This window comes from Mirounga leonina, unplaced genomic scaffold, assembly GCF_011800145.1.
Source record: "Mirounga leonina isolate KUSES-001 unplaced genomic scaffold, KU_Mleo_1.0 Mir_151, whole genome shotgun sequence".
Taxonomy (NCBI): domain Eukaryota; kingdom Metazoa; phylum Chordata; class Mammalia; order Carnivora; family Phocidae; genus Mirounga; species Mirounga leonina.
The window spans coordinates 89,961,356-89,980,821 of record NW_023270377.1 but is presented as its reverse complement, the minus strand read 5'-3'; the positions used below and the strand labels follow the sequence as shown (position 1 = coordinate 89,980,821).

The 19,466-nt window shown below is 38.5% G+C and overlaps 1 protein-coding gene across 1 annotated transcript in view; it reads left to right on the top strand.

Annotated features, from left to right (window-relative positions):
- The window catches only part of LOC118011683 (thrombospondin type-1 domain-containing protein 7B-like), a 74,206-nt gene extending 72,210 nt beyond the window's left edge, over positions 1 to 1,996 (top strand). The window contains exon 6 of the mRNA XM_035006540.1: positions 1,823 to 1,996. Within this exon, the coding sequence (XP_034862431.1) occupies positions 1,823 to 1,996 (174 nt within the window). The remainder of the gene's footprint in view (positions 1 to 1,822) is intronic.
- Positions 1,997 to 19,466: the final 17,470 nt, after the last annotated feature.

The following is a 19,466-nucleotide window of genomic DNA, read 5'->3' as shown; positions in this document are numbered from 1 at the left end:
TCAAAATTAGGGTGCATTTCCTTTGGCAGTTTCACAATCACCAGAGAAATGATTTTAGAGCAGGTATGAAGGATTGATAAGTCAGGTGTGGGAATTGCCATCTTAGATAAACAAATGATAATTCTTATTAAAACCTCTCTAGAAGCAAAAATGATAGCCTCAATTTATGTGCCTATTCAGATTTTCAAGCTTTAAGTTGCTACAACTTGGACCTCCTCTAAGTCGCACCTTTTCTTCCTTGCCAGTAGGTCTTTGAACCTAACTTCCTTGTTATGTAAAGAATTTTTCTCAGCAGCCACTCCGTAGCAGCCTTTGCGTCCAGCAGTCTGTTCACAACCTGCCTTTGGCACTTGGCAGTTGCTGCCACAGTGCCTGGCCCTGGTCGGGGCTCGGCAGGCCCAGCAGCCCCCAGACCTGCTCCATGCCCTGGCCCGCTATCCTGACTGCATTAGTCAATCACCTCCTCCTCCTTTGGTCTTGCCTCTCCAAAGGCCACAGCAGCTCCAAAGCCTTGGAGAGCCAGTTTCTGGCTCCTGCAGCATAAAACTGAGGAGGGCATAAAAAGAACATGAAACCTGGTTTCCCAGTGCGGGGCACAGTTACCAGACTGCCACCGAATAATGAGTTACTGGATTAAAGCACGTGGCATCGCTGACTGCCGCCGCACAGGTACAGAGGTGGGAGCTCGCTCTAGCTCTTTCTCTCTCCCCCTTGGCCACCATATGAGCAGTAGTCATGAAAACTCTAGCTCTTCCCACTGACTCCTGGCATTAGTGGGAACTGAGTAACACACCTCACAAGTTTAGGGGAGTTAATAGTGCCTGGGATTGCCTCCCTCCCCCGTCTTGGATGCTCCTGAGGCATGCTGTTACCACATGGCCTGTCTGGAAGATAGGGGTGTCCAAGAAACCAGCTGGGCTTCCTTGCAAAGTTGAGGCCAGCTTGGTAACACACGACCTCGTATTTGCTTTCCCCTCCATTCCTGCTATAGTTCTTTACCCTCACTCTTGGGATTTTACTTCCTTAGCTTCAGCTCTGTTTTCTAAGGTACTTATGGAAAAACAGAGCTACTATCTAAAGCTATCCAAATATCCAGTGGACTTCTTTTTGAAGTATGAACCCCTGACAAAAACTGAGGAGAAAATACTCATGAGTATCCGCCAAAAATGTTAGAGTAGGAAACCTTTCATCAGGCAGATGGTTAGGTCAGATAACCACTAAGAGCTTTCCAGTTCTAAGTTTCTGTTTCTGTGAGACACTGCACAATTTTTTTTCTAATTGCCCAGAAAAATCTGAGTGGGATTTGTATTAAGTATCTTCAAGAAAACATTATTCAACACAGAAGGCATGCTGGGAAAAACAACTTCTTGTGGCAAGAGAGAAAACTAGTGTTTTATTGGAAACCCCAACCTAATCCATATGAGAAAGGACTGAATTCCCTACCAAAGAAAAACGAGCAAAGTAAAAGAGAAATGTATGCCCTGTAGCTATACATGCTCTCTTGGGGAGTGATTATGGATTAGGCCATTTTAATACATACACCTAGACAAATTTCATCTTGTTTGTTCTTTTTCAGTCAATCCTGAGTTCCAAAACGAATCGTCATATTCTGAGTACATAAGTTCCACGGAATAAATTTGCATTTCTACTTCAACTTCTCTATCAGCTCTAGGAGAATTGCTCAGTATGCTTTATTGTCAACACTTGAAAACTCCCAAGAGGAGGAAGCTGCTGATTTTCTTGGCCAGGAGGTGGCAAGAGCCAAAAAACTGGGATATGCTAATTGTCTGGGTAATTCTGACAGTATCCTTTCCTTTAACAGGGTGGAGACTGTGGGGAAGGAGTCCAGATCCGCAGCCTGTCCTGCGTGGTCCACAATGGTTCAATCTCTCACTCGGCTATAAGTGTAGATGATGCCCTGTGTGGAGAAATGCCTTTTCAAGACAGCATCCTGAAACAGCCATGTTCTGTGCCTTGCCCAGGTATGCGGTTTTAAGTGATTGGGAGGGACTTCCCTGGTGCTTTTCAAATTCATTTTCTATTTTTTTTTCCTGGAGAAGCTCTCATCGAAATTGAAGTTTTGAATTAACCACAATTAATAAAGTTATGACTTTGGAAGATCCCCACAGCTTCAGTTGAGGCAAAGTAGGTAAGAGGCAAAAAAGCACTGGACTTGGAAATTTAAGAATGAAGTTGGAATTTTGTCACATCACTGGTGTTTTATCAGGGACGTAGAATTTAGTGCCTTGGACCGATGGCTGCTCTATCTAGGAAATGTGTTAATAATGCCTAACCTGACAGTATCTAGCACACCGACCAGCACTCAAAAAATGCTGACTGGATCCTTGAGTTGAGGAACCCCGGAAAGATGGTGTGGTAGAAGCAAGTAAGGCTGTGGGTTCATGAAAGCATTCTGTAATTGTGAAGGTCATTAGTTACATAAAATGTATGAGTTGATTTTAATCCCAATAACCAACCTGGCTTGTATGGCCTAAGTTTAAGGTGGCTGAATAAATCCACATGTGTAAACACATACATACGTATGCATGTGTGTATATATGTATATGTATACACACATAATTATGTATGTTTAAACATTCTTTATACTCAGATATTTCACTTCAGAGACTTTTCCCCTTTATATGGTTTCTATGAATGTCTATTTTGTGACATTATGTGCCTCTTTGAAAACTGAGTTACTGTTTTGAAAAGTTTATTATTACTAGAAGACAGATGGTGTCCGCTAGATAAGACCACCATGATTTGAAGTGAAGTAATGGCAATCTGGTTTTTGATACTTTCTTGCTAGACTAGATTAAACCATAAATTATCATTCTTAGTATTCTAAGTGGAAAATTGGTCAAGGTCGAATGTATAGTGTGTACAACCCACCCATATCACTGTACCATCACCACAAATCTCACTGTGAACCAACCCTGTCCGTGTAAACGTTTCAAGTGCCAGTTTTCATGTTATTTTCCTTGCTCTGTCCTGCACAATCATCCAGGAGACTGCCACTCAACGGAATGGTCAGAATGGAGCACATGTGAATTAACCTGCGTCAATGGAAGAAGCTTCGAGACAATGGGCCGCCAATCTAGGTCAAGGACATTTATAGTCCAGTCTTTTGAGAACCAAGACAGCTGCCCTCAGCAGGTTCTAGAAACACGCCCTTGTGCAGGTACCAAGAGCACTTTTCAGTTCTCAGCCTTGATTGATCAATGCTTATTCTATTTTTACGTGAGGTGTAATAGAACCGCTGTTATCATATTTACTTGCAGGAGGCAAATGTTATCACTACACATGGAAAGCAAGTCTTTGGAACAATAATGAACGAACTGTATGGTGCCAACGTTCAGATGGCATTAATGTCACAGGTATTCCTGCCTAAGATTTGTGTGGGCACTTCAAAAAGATCTCTGAGTGTTGCTGTTTGTGAGAAGAATTAGCTTACAAATTATAAGCACAAGAAGACTGGGCAGGTGGCCTTAGATGATCTTCATAGCAAATTGTCATTAGACCTTATTTTGTTTTAAATTTTTAATCGAAGTGTACTTGGCATTTAACAATAAATTAGATTTAGGTGTACAACAGAGTGATCCAATAATTATATACAAGATGCCCACCAAGAGAACTGTATTACAGCATTATTGACTATATTCCCAATGCTGCATTTTTCTTCCCTGTGACTTATAACTAGAAATTTGTACCTTTTAATCCTCCTCACTCATTTCACCCAACACACCCGCTCCCCCACCTTTGGCAACCACCAGTTTATCTTCTGTATTTATAAGTCTGGTGCGTTCTTTTTTGTTGTTGTTTGTTCTGAGGTTTTTTTTTTTTTTTGGATTCTATGTATGAGTGAAATCATATGGTATTTGTCTTTTTCTGTCTTGCTTATTTCACTTAGCATAATACCCTCCAGGCCCATGCATGTTGTTGCAAATGGCAAGACTTCATTCTTACGGCTGAGCAATAGACCTTTGCTTCTTAGAAAGCAAACCATTCTATCTGAAGACCCATAATACACCCAATGACTTACACAATAAAATTTCCTTAAATATCATGTTCTGAGACAAAGGCTGAAGAAGACACATGGGAGTTTAAAACAATAGTCTCTAACGTTTTAAATCCTGTACCTTCTCAGTAAAAAGTTTTTGATGACACCTCAACATTCTAATTCTATGATGCTACCATATCATATTATAAAACACATACAAAAGTTGAAAATAAAAGGGTGGGTAAAGATTAATAAACTATATTTCTTAATGGCACAAAAAAAACTTTTGCTGTAAGTTATAAAGATTTGTATCATGCACTGGAAGCTTGGTTTTGGATATTTTGCTAGTCATTATTGCTTGACAGTGGATACAATCTGATTGTACAAATGATCTCAATTTTAACGTTTTTTAATGCCTTCTCAGAGAAAATTGTCATTGTTTTTACTGCTACTGCAGCTGACAGAGCTTATCATATCAGTGAGAGAATTTCTATTCTTCTGTAGGAATTGAAGAATTGTCAGCTCCTTCTTGGTATTATTTGCCTATATTTGCATTTTAGTATTCCCTTTAATCTGTAGTTTATCCATAAGGTAATTTATTTTAAGCTGCTTGCCCGTTCTGTAAGTTATTGTTGAAACTAAATACGTTGCAAATCTGTTTGACCAAGAACACACAAGCAGCATCCTCTGCAGCATGCTGAGAGTTGGCAAATGAGGGTTACACTATCCAAGTCTCCTCAGTGTACTTGTTGCACCAGTCTACAGTACTGGGCCATCCACTGATGAGCTCAGGTTAGCACGACCAGCTGCTAAGTATTACAGCTTCTTTCTTAAATTTAAACAAAATATTATATGAACTACACAAATTCTAGTATTTCTAGCCGATTCCCTAGAGATTCTGTCCCCAGGGGCGCAGACACTGCTCTTGGGAGATCACTGGTTAAAAGAGTGGAAACAGCGCCCCCAGCAGTATGGGTAGCAACAACACCATGTCCAAATTATCCATTTCACACGTAGGTATAATTCTGGATTTTAGGGTTTTTTGTTGTTGTTTTTCCCCTGTGGGGATTTTTATACTTTTAGTTACACTAGGAATTTAGCTGCTTCATTCACAGGGAAAACAAAAATCTGTTCCCTACACCATCTTAGGCTCAAAGCTTTTTGCTAGCTACCAAATCATAAACTATAATTGGGTGACAATTATATAGTAAGGCAAAAGCTGGAATCTATAAGTGAAACCAGTATTACATAAATACAATTTAAATACTGCCCTCAAACACATCAAGTTCTTAGACTAGTCCCCGAATCCTGAAAGGCATGGCTACTATGTAAATTACTGCAGAGTATAGACATTATTCCATCCATTTACTCAAAAATATTTAATAGCAGCAAGTATGGTATCAGATGTATGACCACCTCTCCTGGAGCTTATACATTTGCTTTTAAAAATGTGTCAAGCTCCATATATGACTGTGTGTGTGTGTGTGTAGACGCATTCTGGTTAAGACACATTTTAAAGTTTTACCAAGGAGTTTGCTACTGTGGTCCATAAATCTATCCATGGCATCCTTTTAGCATTGGTTGTTGCCAACTGGCTTATTGCCTAGTTGAGGTATTCAGGCACTGGAGAAAAATATACATAGAATGAGTCTTTGAGCAGATATATTTTCTGCTCCTGAACTTCAGTTGAAATTTCATCCATTCTTTTCCTGGCCCGGCACACAGATGTGGCCCTCAAGCAGAGCCATATGCTAGAATGACATTGCCAATGAGTAGGTATAAAAACTACTGCCACCATCTTGTTAGCAGAGCCTCCCATCTTGAACAGTTCTTGCTAATCAACAAAATACAGCTGGCCTCTGTGTCAGCAAATGCATATAAAAAAGAATACTGTTACACAGTGGCAAGAGAGGAAAACAATTCTTTTTTAATGTTTAGCACAGAAAAGTCCACAAATGATGGTGGGTTTTTGTGTTATTTTGTTTGTTTTGTTTTTTTTGTAGGAGGCTGCTCCCCTCAGGCACGTCCTGCTGCTATCCGGCAGTGCAATCCAGCCTGCAGAAAACCTTTCTCCTACTGTACACAGGTGAGTCCTAGTGCTGGAGACTTCTAGACCTTTACCTGCTGTCTTCTGCATATGCTGTTGGGTGTTTTCCAGTAGACCACAGCAGCAGTTTCGTGTGCTCACGGTACCATCTAGAGGAATTTGCAGGAATAATCACAGCTAGTAAGGATTTTTTTTTTTTTTTTAATAGGGCCACGTCTTAAGGCTATAGCCAAATCTGTCTTTCAGATAGCTAATTCATATTAGCTCTGCTTATCAATAAACGTCCTCAGTTGATTTATTCTTTATTAGCCTTTCATCTACCCAAACTATTTGGAAAGATCTTATCAATGTTCATATTTGCTAATTCTTTAGTAAATTGATTACGCTAGTATGAGTAAATTTTCAGTTCATTTAAAATAAGTTAAATATTTGCTGATGAGGAAAAATTACGTATGTGCACGCATTTTTTTAAAGCAGAACTCTTTCTTCCGTTCTTCTCCCTTGACTCCCATTTACCACTGCTCTGGAATTAATGCAGAATGTGCAATGTATTCTAATCAGTGGCACTCATAATGAGCAGTGCATATATAAAATTATGTCATGTTCCTTAAAGAAACACGTTTCTTATTATTATGTGCTCTTTCCAAAAATGATCTGGTTAAAAATAATTCAAGCACTCAGTCCTATTTTATGGTTCTTTCACTTCAAGGTGGGCTAATTCTATACTGCAGAAAAGCTAGTACCTAAGCTTACAGAGGAGAAAAGAGGTCAGCAACAACTTCAGAGGCTAATCAGGTTTGCAAAGTAGAAGGTGTAGCTTTCCACCAACTGTCTGGATACCCTCTTTAATAAAACAAATACCTTTTGCCTTGAACTTTTGGCACATGTGATCAGTTACAGCTTTTTCACTTAGACTGGAGGTGATCTTAATTAATTAGCTCTCTATTGAACACCCTGTAATATCTTGAAATGAAATACTGTGATGTCATTATAGGAATGCTGCCTTTTACTAAACAATGGGCAATTATTAATTTTACCCTACTTTTCTGGCCTTTTCCTTTTGTAGAAGATTGAGGTGCCCCCCTTAGTTTTAGTATCTATTGCTCCTTAAAATTGATGTGTTAATAATCGATGACCCAAATATATTGATCCTGATGAATCATACAGACTTGAGTGGCTGTGTGAGACTGGGGTCTGTTTCAAAAATTCCATATATTTTCAGGTAAGGCACCCCTACAGCAAAGCCCTTCAGATTCATAATTTTATGCTTAACTTGTTCTATTCTATTCTTCTCTGTTGTCTTTGTTTCCTGGAGGACGGAAGAACAATTATTTTCAGTTTCACTGCTAGAGACAGAAGGAAATCCTTGTTTGTTATATCTCACCCTAGCCAGCACCTTGGAGAGGTTTATCGTACATGAAAATGACCAGGAATTCACAGAGAAACATGAAGAACACATTGTCACAATGCCAACTAGAAATGTGTTGTAGTGTGACACTCAGGGTACTCCAAGGAAGAATGTGGGACATGTGCCTTTGGTGAAGTCTTTTTTTTTTTTTCTCCACTTAGGCTGCCCTCCTTGAGGGCAGAACCAAGCCTGCAAGCAGAGAGGTAGTTCAGACTAGTTAGTGATCAATGGTCGAAGGTGGTAAGCCACATTCAGCAGCTGGCTCGGAAACCAACATCAAAGAGCACAAAGCCCAAAGGCGCTGGTACATAATCCCTGTTGCTTTACTTCTCAGCATCAAGGTCAGTAGGTTCGAGTGAGCGGGCAGGAATTTGAAATGCCTAGGGACCCTATATGGTTTGAGAAACACTCGTGGAACTGTAAAGACAGACCTTGGCATCACGACTGGGGGGAGAGTGTAGGATAATTTGATTAAATGACTTAAAATCTCTGTAAGAGAGAAAAGATAAAGAATACCTGGAAGGCATGAGAATTGTCAACCTGTAGAAAAGTCTGATGATGTATTTAAGAGTTGACTTTGGAATTCACAAAAAGGAACTGCTCAGTTTTTCATCTCTTGGGCAACTCTATTGCTGAAAAACTCCCAATCGCCATAACACACATCACACAGGTATTAAGTGATTCCAACTTTTACCTTGTTCTTTGTCATCACCGTGTAACCATAAAACTATTTTGGATGCTGTAGGGTGGAGTCTGTGGCTGTGAGAAGGGTTATACAGAGATCATGAGATCCAATGGTTTCCTGGATTACTGCATGAAAGTACCCGGCTCTGAAGATAAAAAAGCTGATGTGAAGAACCTTGCGGGGAAAAACAGACCTGTGAATTCAAAGATACATGACATTTTTAAAGGATGGTCACTTCAACCCCTTGATCCAGGTACATTTATTAAGAGTAAGAAATACACATTTACTCGTGGGGTGTTGGGGTTCATAATGGAGGGAAGGAGAGAAAGAGGAGACAGGAGATTTCTCAAATTTGAATGCCAAAAAGGGGTAGTTTCTTTAAATGTAAAATGTTCTCATGGAAGGTTGAAGAGAAGTCTCTTTCAACCCCAGTCTAAGAGAATTAAGTCCCCAAAATTTTAGCCTTCAAAATTATCTTTTCATTGTAAATTACCTCTGCAAAAGTAACTGAATTTGTGTATATAATTGAAATTAAAAGCAAAAGTTGGAATAGATCAAGAATCTGAAGATACCTCAGGAAATGCCTAGGGACCCTATATGGTTTGAGAAACACTCGTGGAACTGTAAAGAGCCTTAAATTCAGAGACAGACCTTGGCATCAAGACTCAGAATGTACCTGTTTTGTGATTGACTGTAATGTCTTCGCCTCTCTCCACTGATTTCATAAATGAGGAAAGAGGTCCAAAGACACCGATCTTGCAGGACTGTTGTAAATTTTATCACAGTGCTGGGCCTGCAGGGGTCAGGAATTGGTGGTTATTAAGGAGAAGCTTTCTGTGTACCTTGTCATTCTGTGCTGGTTGTATTGAGTGATCTCATTAGGTTGCAAAAACCTAATGATTTTGAGATTAGGAGTCTGAAACAGGAAAAATGAATTTGACCCAGGTCCTATCACCCATAAGTGATAGGAAGATATGAAAGTCCGGTCATAGCAGTTGGGTCTCCACTACCCCCTTATGAAGTATGCAGAAAATGAAAGCAAGATTCTCCGTGCTCATCCTACATACCGTTGCTAGGAAACAAAATGCTACTAATAATTAAGCAAAGTGGCCTGACAGACAGGGCATGGAGAGGGAAGATGTACACAGAGCTCAGGCAAAACATACCCTGGGAATTTCCTCCCAGACCCCAGGCCTCTATGTATCAAATATGTTTAAATGAAGCAAAAACCAGAGCCTGGGCCCAAAGGACACTAGATCTAGCAGGAGAAACCAGATGTACGTTCCTCAGCCAACTTTTCAGGATGACCACAGTCTCTTATTTCTGATTCCACTCAATGTCTGGGCATGCCATAGTTTTAAAACACCTCATTCATTTTGTGATTAAATTAGCAGTAGCTTTAAATCTGAAGGAAGGGTGGTAGGAAATGTAACCAGGCCCACCCATTGCCTGTAGACCCCAGTTCAGGAGGAGAATTAGGGTGAGGTTCTAGAGAAATGAATGCTCAAATCCACAAGTTAGGTCCTTAGCCTTTGGGGGCTAATTAAAACATCAATAGTGCCATGTATGTAAATATAGGTATGTGTATCTATGTTTCTCTCCTGATGGGAGTGTAAATTGGAGCAACCTCTAAAAAGACATTTAGGCAATATGTATCATACAGTTTGACCTAAAATTTATTTCCTAAGAACCCATCCTACAAATATATATATGTATACTAAATGATGTTTATTACAAATGCTTCTTATAAAGATTAGTGGAAACAACCTAAAGGTATAAAGAGAATATGGAAAAATAAAATAGGATACAAGTACCCAATATGCCTCATATTAAAAAGAATGAGACTTGTCTTATGATCTAGCATGGGAAATTATTTTAAAAAATACAATTCAAAATATGTGCCATTTGTAGCTCTTTAAAAATAGGTGTATATTTTGTATGCATGTACGTATATACGTTTGCATATACAAAGGAAACTAAAATGCTAAAGGGGAGGAAAATGGTAACAGTGGTAGCTCCTGGCTTGGGAATTGAGAGAAAGTGGCAGGGTGATTTACTTTTCACTACATATCTTTTTTTAATAGTGTGAAGTTTGATCCTATCCATTATGTTATTATAAAAAGTTATATTCGTTTTTAAGTAACATGGACCACATACCTCTACACTGGGGATTTAAAAGTTCTCGATCCTCCAAATATTTCAGCTCTGTGAGGTTTAGGAGTAAGAAGATGAAAGGTGCTTTCTCACTCAGTGAAGACTTTTTTCTTTTCCCCCCCGATGTAAAAAAAAAACTCAGAAGAGGGGATTTCATCATTAGTGTTTCAAAGAGATCAGAATCAAAGCTTTGTTAAAAGTTTCATGACCATAGAAAAATATCATTACTGCATTGAAACCTCATTCTAAGACCTGAGGCTTTAAAGTGTCTTGTAAGCAAAAACTGTAATGGGTAGTGACAATATAATTGAATGTAATTGTGATTTTATTCCAAACAAGTGTTTACAATAGATTTTGATAGTTGTTCATCCCACAGAAGCCTTTCAAATAAGATGCTGAGATGTTTTTTTGGACCTGCAGTTAATTACATTCATGTAGTATAATGAATCTTCTGTGTGTGTCTGCCTTTCAGAAAGGAAGGCAGTTCCTTGGGAATGCTAAGGCCATTGTCTTTCTCAGTCAACTGTGCTCACATAAAACCATTTGTACACTGAAGTTATATATAACATAGTAAAAATCACAAAACAGATCAGACTTACTTGGTTTTATTTTTCTTAACTCTGGCAGATAGGATATCAAAATAATGTCTATACTTTTACATGTGTGGTTATAATTTGACATTATTTGGGCATAAAGTTTTTGTTCACTCGACATCATCTGTCACCAAAAGTGGTGATAGTTTTCTTTGCATACAGGATGGCCTCTTAATCTTTTGGTTCTGTGTTGTCAAAATGTATTGCAATACTTTTTGTACTATATGTATAAGACTATACACAGATACATTTAAAATAGCCTGACAATTGTTAGATCTTATGCAGTAATGATTACTGGTGTGTGTTTGCCATTGTGAAAAATTTGATAGACTGTCTTACATTTTCACCTTCGTTGGATGTTTTCTAGCTGTCACATATGGGTAGTTCCACTATGATTGTGACTTATGCCAGTCTCAGAATTCAGATAATAAATAATTCAGATGAGAAGACTTTTGTATGCTAAGCTTATTTAATCTCTATCTTAAACAGATGGCCGTGTAAAAATATGGGTTTATGGAGTTTCAGGTGGAGGTTTTCTTATCATGATTTTCCTAGTATTTACTTCCTACCTTCTTTGGTAAGTACTAACTAATAAAACATTACATTCCATATTCTGATAGGTGAGGTATTATACTAAAAGATCCATGGCCATTAACCCACAAGTAATTATCAACAGAATGCTTGAAATCATTGGTCTTTCCTGTCCTCATTTGACATAACCTTCTTTTAGGTGGCTTTCAGAAGGTATAAGAGAAAAATCATTTTTGATTAGTTTTCAGCTTTGACTGCATTTTAGCTTCTCTTAGTACTCCTGGGGACTGAAACTTGGCTCCCAGCCCCAGTGGTTCTGAGTTAATTAGTCTTGCCTCTGTCCAGGTCATCCAGATGATTAAAAGCATCTCAGGTAATGCTGAAATGCAGCTAAGGCTAAGAGCTAATAATTCTAATTCTTAAATTGACCTATCTTGACCAGTCGGTTCAAACAACCTGTTTAGTACATTTTAAATAGTAGAGCCACATGTTTATCCATCTTGACCAGATATGAGAAAATTTTCTGTCAATTCCAGGAACCCCATTTTGTAAGTGACTTGTTCCTGAAAATTTATTCTTCTCAGAAAATGATGATTGGTTTACTGTACAGAATATACTTTAGTTGATGAGCTGGTCTTGAAACCAGACAGAAGTAAATACATTTGAATGTTTTCAAGTGTTGAGAATAGCTTCCAAAGCAAAATTTCATAAGATCAAAGTTTTTTTTCTCCATATTTATACTCATTAAACTGTTTCCTTCAGAATTTTTACCCAAGTTTTAATCTCAATTTAAATCCAGCCTTTGTGCATTTAGCCTCAAATTCTGTTTCCAAGGTTACACACGTTTATAAATCTTTGGATCAGTGAAAATTAGTGAAGATAAGATGACTAATTCTTCTACCTATAGTGCTAGAAATTGAATCTATCTAATGTTTCCATAGTGCTGTAGTAAAAAGTAACACCTTTGGTTAGTTCTTCACCCTACACTCAAATGATTTGACCAATTTTTATGTCTCAATTGATAAATTTTGTGTGTATTCCTAGATCCTGTCTTAATGAACAAATGTGAAGTTGAAAGCCTTATATGAGGTTCAGAGTAGTAGGATGCATTCATCACTAGAAAAGATTAAAAAAGGAGGAAAGGGTCTTTTGTTGCAACAAAAGACATGAAGGTTTGACAGATGAGAAGCTTCTCCAAAAGTAATGGCCCAACACAGTGTAAGGGAATAAGATAGTTTGTTCTTTTGTAAAAGCTTAGATGTATCATCATTGTTAATTTTTAATCTCTTAGGTATTCCAGGGAGGAGGGAACCCTAGGATTTGGAATTGGGGATGTAGTAATTTATAGTAACAGTCATTAATTTTGCCTTTTTACATTTATAAATGTTTATTGAGGCCCTTTCTGAATGACTCTAAACTCTGGGGATTAATTAGGTACATCACTGAATTCTGTAAAAACAGTTTTCTAAATTCAATTTTTCCTTACCTTTCAGTGACCAAATTACATAAATTAGTCTTCCTAAAATTTAGCCAGATGATCAGACACCAGCAGTGGCTTTCTTTGATCTTCCACAATAAGCTTGAACAATCTGCAATTTCACTTCTATTTCCCTATGCCTTGGATAGTCTGCTGTGTTGTATAAGCCCAAATCTATTTTTCTCATTGAAGACCTTTTTTTAAAAACTACCTCCTTTATAAATTATTTTGATAAAATAGTTCTACATTCCCATCAATGTTAGTTCATTATAATATACACATCCTACTTTCATGTTTCATAAGAGTCTGTGTCCATCTTCATCATTGCTTTAATTCCCTTTCCACAGTCAGGTTCAGTTTTTCAAGTTTACCATCTTCATTTCTATCTAAGTTGTTGAGATACAGCACTTTCAGTCTCTTTGTGTTGCTGTTTCAGAAGTTTTATCCCAAGACCCCCCATACACATTCACATGTATTAGGGAAGTTCACCATTTTATTGGTACTCTGCATATATATTTGTGATGACTAAACTCTTCATTATGTAAGTACTGAATGTAAGGGTACTTAGAGTGGTACCTTCTAATTTTACAAGGAGGCTGCTTCTATCCCATTCCCATCTAGAATGAATTTATTGGTTTTTCCCAGTAAAATGCAAATGCCAGCATTTTCCCAAATAGTCTGGAATCACTTATCCATTTTTCCTCGTCTCTGGCATTTATTCTAGGCTGTGATTATAGTTGTTGTTTCTTTAGTATCTTCCTCCTCTACCACCCAAAGTAGAATAGTGGATGAATAAATATTTTACACAGGTTGCCTTTTCAGTCCTCACAATTATCTACCAAGTTGTTGCTCTATCATACCCATTTTAAAGAGAGCTAAGTTATTGAACTTTTCTGAGGATCACTGACCTGAGGTCATCATCCTGGTAAACTCACCTCTAGGTTTGCCTAGGCCCAGAGATTATGCTCTTTCCACTGGTCTTCTAGTCTGCAATTTCTTTCTCTTGTGATCCTAAAAACTCTTTAGATTCAATTTAGTGGCTACAGTTTTCATATTTTTTTAGAGGCTCCTTGTTTCCCAAATAAGCTATAGACCTCGGAACAGACCCATTGATATCAAAACACATACCATTTACTGTTACATATGAGCTGCCTAGAGTCCAAATAGATACTTTCACAGCATTTACTTCTATTAAATAGCGTGCAGAGGAGTTAGATGACAGTGTTGGAGATTTTATATTTTCTCCCCAAAATATAAAAGGCTTAGGACTAGAGAACTGCTATAAAATGCCAGGCCTTAGGTGTATACTTTGGATGAAAGCAATTTATAATAAAACTTAGAAATGCTTTTGAGAAAATATAGAAAAATAGTCTTCTTAAGGACCACTTCGTTCAAATACAACCCTTTGTACATCTACCATTAGTGTTCGAAGTTTTTGAAATATTACTGATGCCCCTGCTCCCCTGGCAGTAAAGATCCATGAGGCAATTTAGTGAAGACGAGCACTGGGTAAGCTTGTAGTTAATCTAAACATAGTTATCTGGAGCAATCTTCTGGCACTATCTATAGCATATCCATTCTGCCCTGCCCAGTGCAACTCAGTAAATGGGGCCTCGTTCTGCCCAAGTTTGAGAGTAGTGCCCCCACTACCGGAGGCTCTGCCCTCAGGAGTGCCTGCCTAAACCAAAGACCATTTCAGGCTTTCATCAAGCTATTTAATCTCTACTGCCCTGGGGATGGGTCCTTGGGGCTTAAATTCAGTGGTGCTGTTAAGTCCCAGCAGTTTGCCTGTCAGTTCATCATCAGTTTGCTGTTTATCCTTTGCTAAAATGCAAATGATCACGGAAGAGGTCACTTTAAATGTGTGTCATGCAATGGTCTCTTACAGCCAGTGGTGTGTAATAGCTTTATCCCTCGGCCAACCCTGAAAGTGGTGGTGGCTGTCAAGAGTGCTCCATTAGGAAGAGTTATGAGGCAACACCTCAGTCCGACAGGGAAGAATAGTGTGAGGGATTAGAGATCCACTGTGGGTACAGGATGAGTGGTGGTGGCCTATGTGGCAGGCATTTGCAGGTCCTGATTTTGTGTGAAGTGGTCACACCTTTCCTGATATCAGAGTTGACGAGAAAAGATATTTTTAAAAAAGTAAGGGAGAAAGGAATGAGAGCAGGGCCTCTCAAGACCGGTCTCCTAGTTGCTGGCTTTGCTAAGGACAGCCCTGCTACACAGCCCCTCCCCTCCCCTCAGAGATCTTAACTAGTCAGGAAACCGTAAACTCACAGCCACCCAGCATGTAGCACTTAGTTTACCAGCATTTAAGAATTTCTCAACTCTCATATATTCATAGTTATGATAGTATCAGCTAAGAGGTTAAACAATTTGAAGAGATTCATAAAAAATGAGGTCTTCATCCAAATGATCCCCAACACACCCCATGGCCCACAGGATTTAAGGCCTACATAATAGGAGACCCCTCTTTTTTTTCCCCATAATCCCATACATGGAAACTCATTCATAAAAATCTCTCTAATAGTTTGAGAATTTTATAGGCCCAACAAACAGGCTGGCCAAGTTTAGATGTCTCCCAGGCAATATCAATATAAAGATCCAGCCATCTCTATCCCTCTTCCCCACTCCCCCAGACTCAGCTCTTCTTTCATTTCTCTCTGCCCATTAGCCCTTGGCAAATGCTAATTAAGAATGGATTGTCAAAAACTTACTTTCTGGAAGCACCTCCATTTCTTCATCTCTCTTCCTTTCTCCTCCACAAGGCAGGAGATATAGGATGGAGAAGATCCCAACTGTCATTTCAGATGAACTATCTCATTATTAGAACAACCTTCACTATCACCAGAACCACCACAGTAGATGCACAAGCTGTCACTTCCAAGTTGTCCTAAACTGTGGTGTGATTTCACAGTACATTGAAATGCTGCAGATTAGCATGCTCTGGACCTCATTTCAAGCTGGGCCCATGCTCTATGCTAGAGACAGGACCAAGCAATAGACCTAGAGCCACTGGAATATACTTATATATAAAGTTAAGTTGAATATTCTAATAACTATACAGTGAATAACCTTTTGAGAAGCACAAAATCAGAGACTAAGGATCCCAGGGCAGAGGATGCTAGAGCAGGTTTTGGCCTATCCTCAGCTCATCACCCATTGAGCATCACTGCACCCCAGATGCCAACCAGGAACACTGATAGGATCTGTGGTTTTTCCTTTAGTGATTTTTAAAATCATTTTTAATTTCTTATTTTTGCAGTGTTCATTAGCAAACCAAAAAAAAAAAAAAATAGTTTTAGAACTTGAGCATTTAAACTAGGTGATTCTCCCTAGACCCATTTTAATTCTATCAAGCATCTCTTTTTGTGTATGTGGTAAAATTCACATAATACAAAAGTCTCCATTTTAACCATTAAGGAAAGAAGCCAGACAGAAAGGCCACATATAGTATGACTCCATCTGTATGAAATATCCAAAATAGGCAAATCCCTAAGAGGTGGAAAGTTAAGTGATTGCCAGGGGCTGAGGGTAGGGGAAATAGGAAGACTACTTCAGTGGGTACAAGAGTTTTTCTTTGGGATGATGAAAATGTTCTGGAATTAGATAAGATGATGGTTACACAGCAAATTGTACACATTGAACTTAAATTAAAAACACATTTCCAAGTATAAAAATTCCCATGTATAGACAAAATGTTTTTACTGCATGCCAAGTTAATGGCATGGATAGAGAGAGAGTGCACTGAAGAGGTTAAGGGCCTGGGCCTCTGTGTTAGATGTGCTTAAATTTCAGCCTCAGCCACTCAGTGACTTGGGGGAAGGTAAGTAACCTCTTTAGTCCTTTTCTGTAAAGTATTGAACCTAATGCTTCTCCCCCCCCCCCCCCCCCCCCCGGTTGTTCTGGGTTTATTGAGATATTTTATGTAGAATGCTGTACACAAGGTTGGCACTTAGTATACTTCCAAATAATAATAGATGCTATATAAAATAAACAAATTTGGAGACAAGGAAAGAGTTGGCTCCCTGCTGGTAAGGACCACCCCAAAGAGCTGGGCTCTGAAGGCATGGCAAAGCAAAGGCACTGAGGAAGGAGGAGAAACAGTATGGTAGGGCTGGGGTACGATGTGGCAAAATTCAAACTATAAATATTCATAAAGACAAATTGAGTTTTGCCCATACTAAAGAAAAAGTGTACTGCAGGTTGTTTTGCCCCAGATCTGGGCCATGGCTCTGTGAGTGGCCAAGGTTACTCAGCTTCTCTATGAGAAGGAAGAGCCGCCCTCCTTGACCTGGCAAAGTTGTCAACCTCAGGTAAAACAGAGACCAGGTGAGAGTGGCTCTGCATGGTGCAAGATCAGAGAAAGCTTCCTGACAGACTCGGGTGACATGGCATCTAAATGTCGGGTTCCAGGCCAGAGCAGAAGTGTGTTAAGTTACTTAAGAACCACACCAAGGTAAGGCAGGAGTCTGGCTGCTCCAGCTGGTCCTCTGAAACATCTCTGATATGAGGGTCACCGTAGCTTGGGAATTAGTGAACAGCAGATGTTTGCACTACTGAGTAGAAACAAGAACAAGAAACTATGACACCATTTTTAAGATTTTGAAAAAATGATAGCTTATCCTTAAAATAGGGATAAAATATACAAAGTATTCAAAAAAACCCACAGGTTCAGAGCACTCTATCTTTTGTGATTTAACTACATGAATTTCTATACCTCATAATTGTCTTTGGCAGATGAAACAGAACTCTGTGAACCTTTATCTGAGGAATTCTTTTCCCTTTGCAGCAAGAAACCAAAACCACATCAAAGCACACCTCCCCAACAGAAGCCTCTGACCTTAGCCTACGATGGAGACTTAGACATGTAACCTGAAAAGAAATCCAAATGTAGACATCAACTGCCTTAACCGCTTTCTCTTTTGTAGCTCTCAGACTTCTCAGTTTTTTGAGGAATCTCTTGATGTGATACATTGGGCAGAATACAAAAATTGCAAAAGTAATATTGCCTAACTTCATTTGGACATGGAGTCAAGGATTATTAGGTCTGCCATTTTGCTTTCAAGTTGTTTGTGGGTGTGTGTTTAATTTTTTGATTTTCCCAAGGGTCCTGAAAACCCTTCTCTTCCTGTTTGGAAATGGGAGGAAGAAAACATGATGGAATTCCCACAGACTTCAGTAAACTTTATCTTCAGCAGCATGATGACAATCTGGAGGAAAGTCCAATCAAGGCATTTACTGTAAATGACGAGCCTGACACTGCTTTGTTATGCACTATATTAGTGCAAGTCTTTATTCTTCCCATACTTCAACACTGAGTTTTCTAGAGTTTACATTGGTTCAAAGACTTTCAAATTGGATTGCCTATTTTCATGAACACAGAGAGAATGGTTTACCATTTCAGAAATTCTCTGAGTTTTTACCTTTAGTTTTGTAGCCAGGGGATGATGGCACTTCATGGGTTGCATTTATTGAAAAAAAAAAAAAGAGTGGGCATAACTGCTGGTCTAGATGAAAGCTAGGTGGTTTCTGAATGAAATATGTATTGAGTGTTAGGTGGTTATATTGGAGAATGAGGTAGATTATTTGATTACTAAAACTGTATTTTAACAAAAACTTAGCCATGTAGATATAGTACTATACCATACACACTTGTAATTCAGTTTAACGATGACAAACTGCTTTTATAATTTCAATTTTCTTATCTGAATATTTATAAATTCTTTTTTTGAATTTAATTCTCTGACCTCATTTAATATACATCAAACACCAATCCTGTTTATAACAAGTCTTGCTTTTATAAGGTTTCAATAATACCTAAAAACATTAAAAAGCTGAAACCATTTTATGAAGATAATTGTTTGTAATTGTAGATGTTGAGAGTAAGAAGGTGCCATCTTGTGGTATTGACTTGTATTTATAACAAATAAAGTGCTCAAGAAGATGTTGCCTATTCTAGATTTATTCACTTAATGAAATGCCCTTGCATTGACAAAAACAGTTTTACTGACAGTTTCCTTATGGCACTACTGTTGGGGTTGACAGATGAAATCACTGCCACAGGAAAGGATTCTTATTCCACATTCTCAACACTAGTGACTACACAATGAAATAGAGCCAACTACAATTATACAGAGTAGCTCTGAAGGAATATTTAAAGCTCAGTTAATATTAGAACAAATCACTGAAATAGGGCAAACACTGATATGCCAATGTCCTAAGAAAATGGGAATGTTAGAAATGTGAAACAGTAAGATAGAGGATGTTTTCATTTGTCCTATGACTTCTGTTAAGCATTTAACACTGATTAACTGGTTTTATCCAATGACACTATGGTTTAAAAAGAAAAAAAATGAAAATAGGATGGCTTATATTTATAGTGTCACTGAGCAAACACCGCCTAGAGTTGGCCTCTTATTAGTTCACTTAAATGAAAGCATCAACGGTCTTCATAGTAATTCCAAGAGATCCAGCTTCAGAAATCAAATCCTGGCTGTGCCCTTTACCCATGTATGATCCATCATAAGGACTGCAAATTATCTCGTTTGACCCACACAATGTAGAT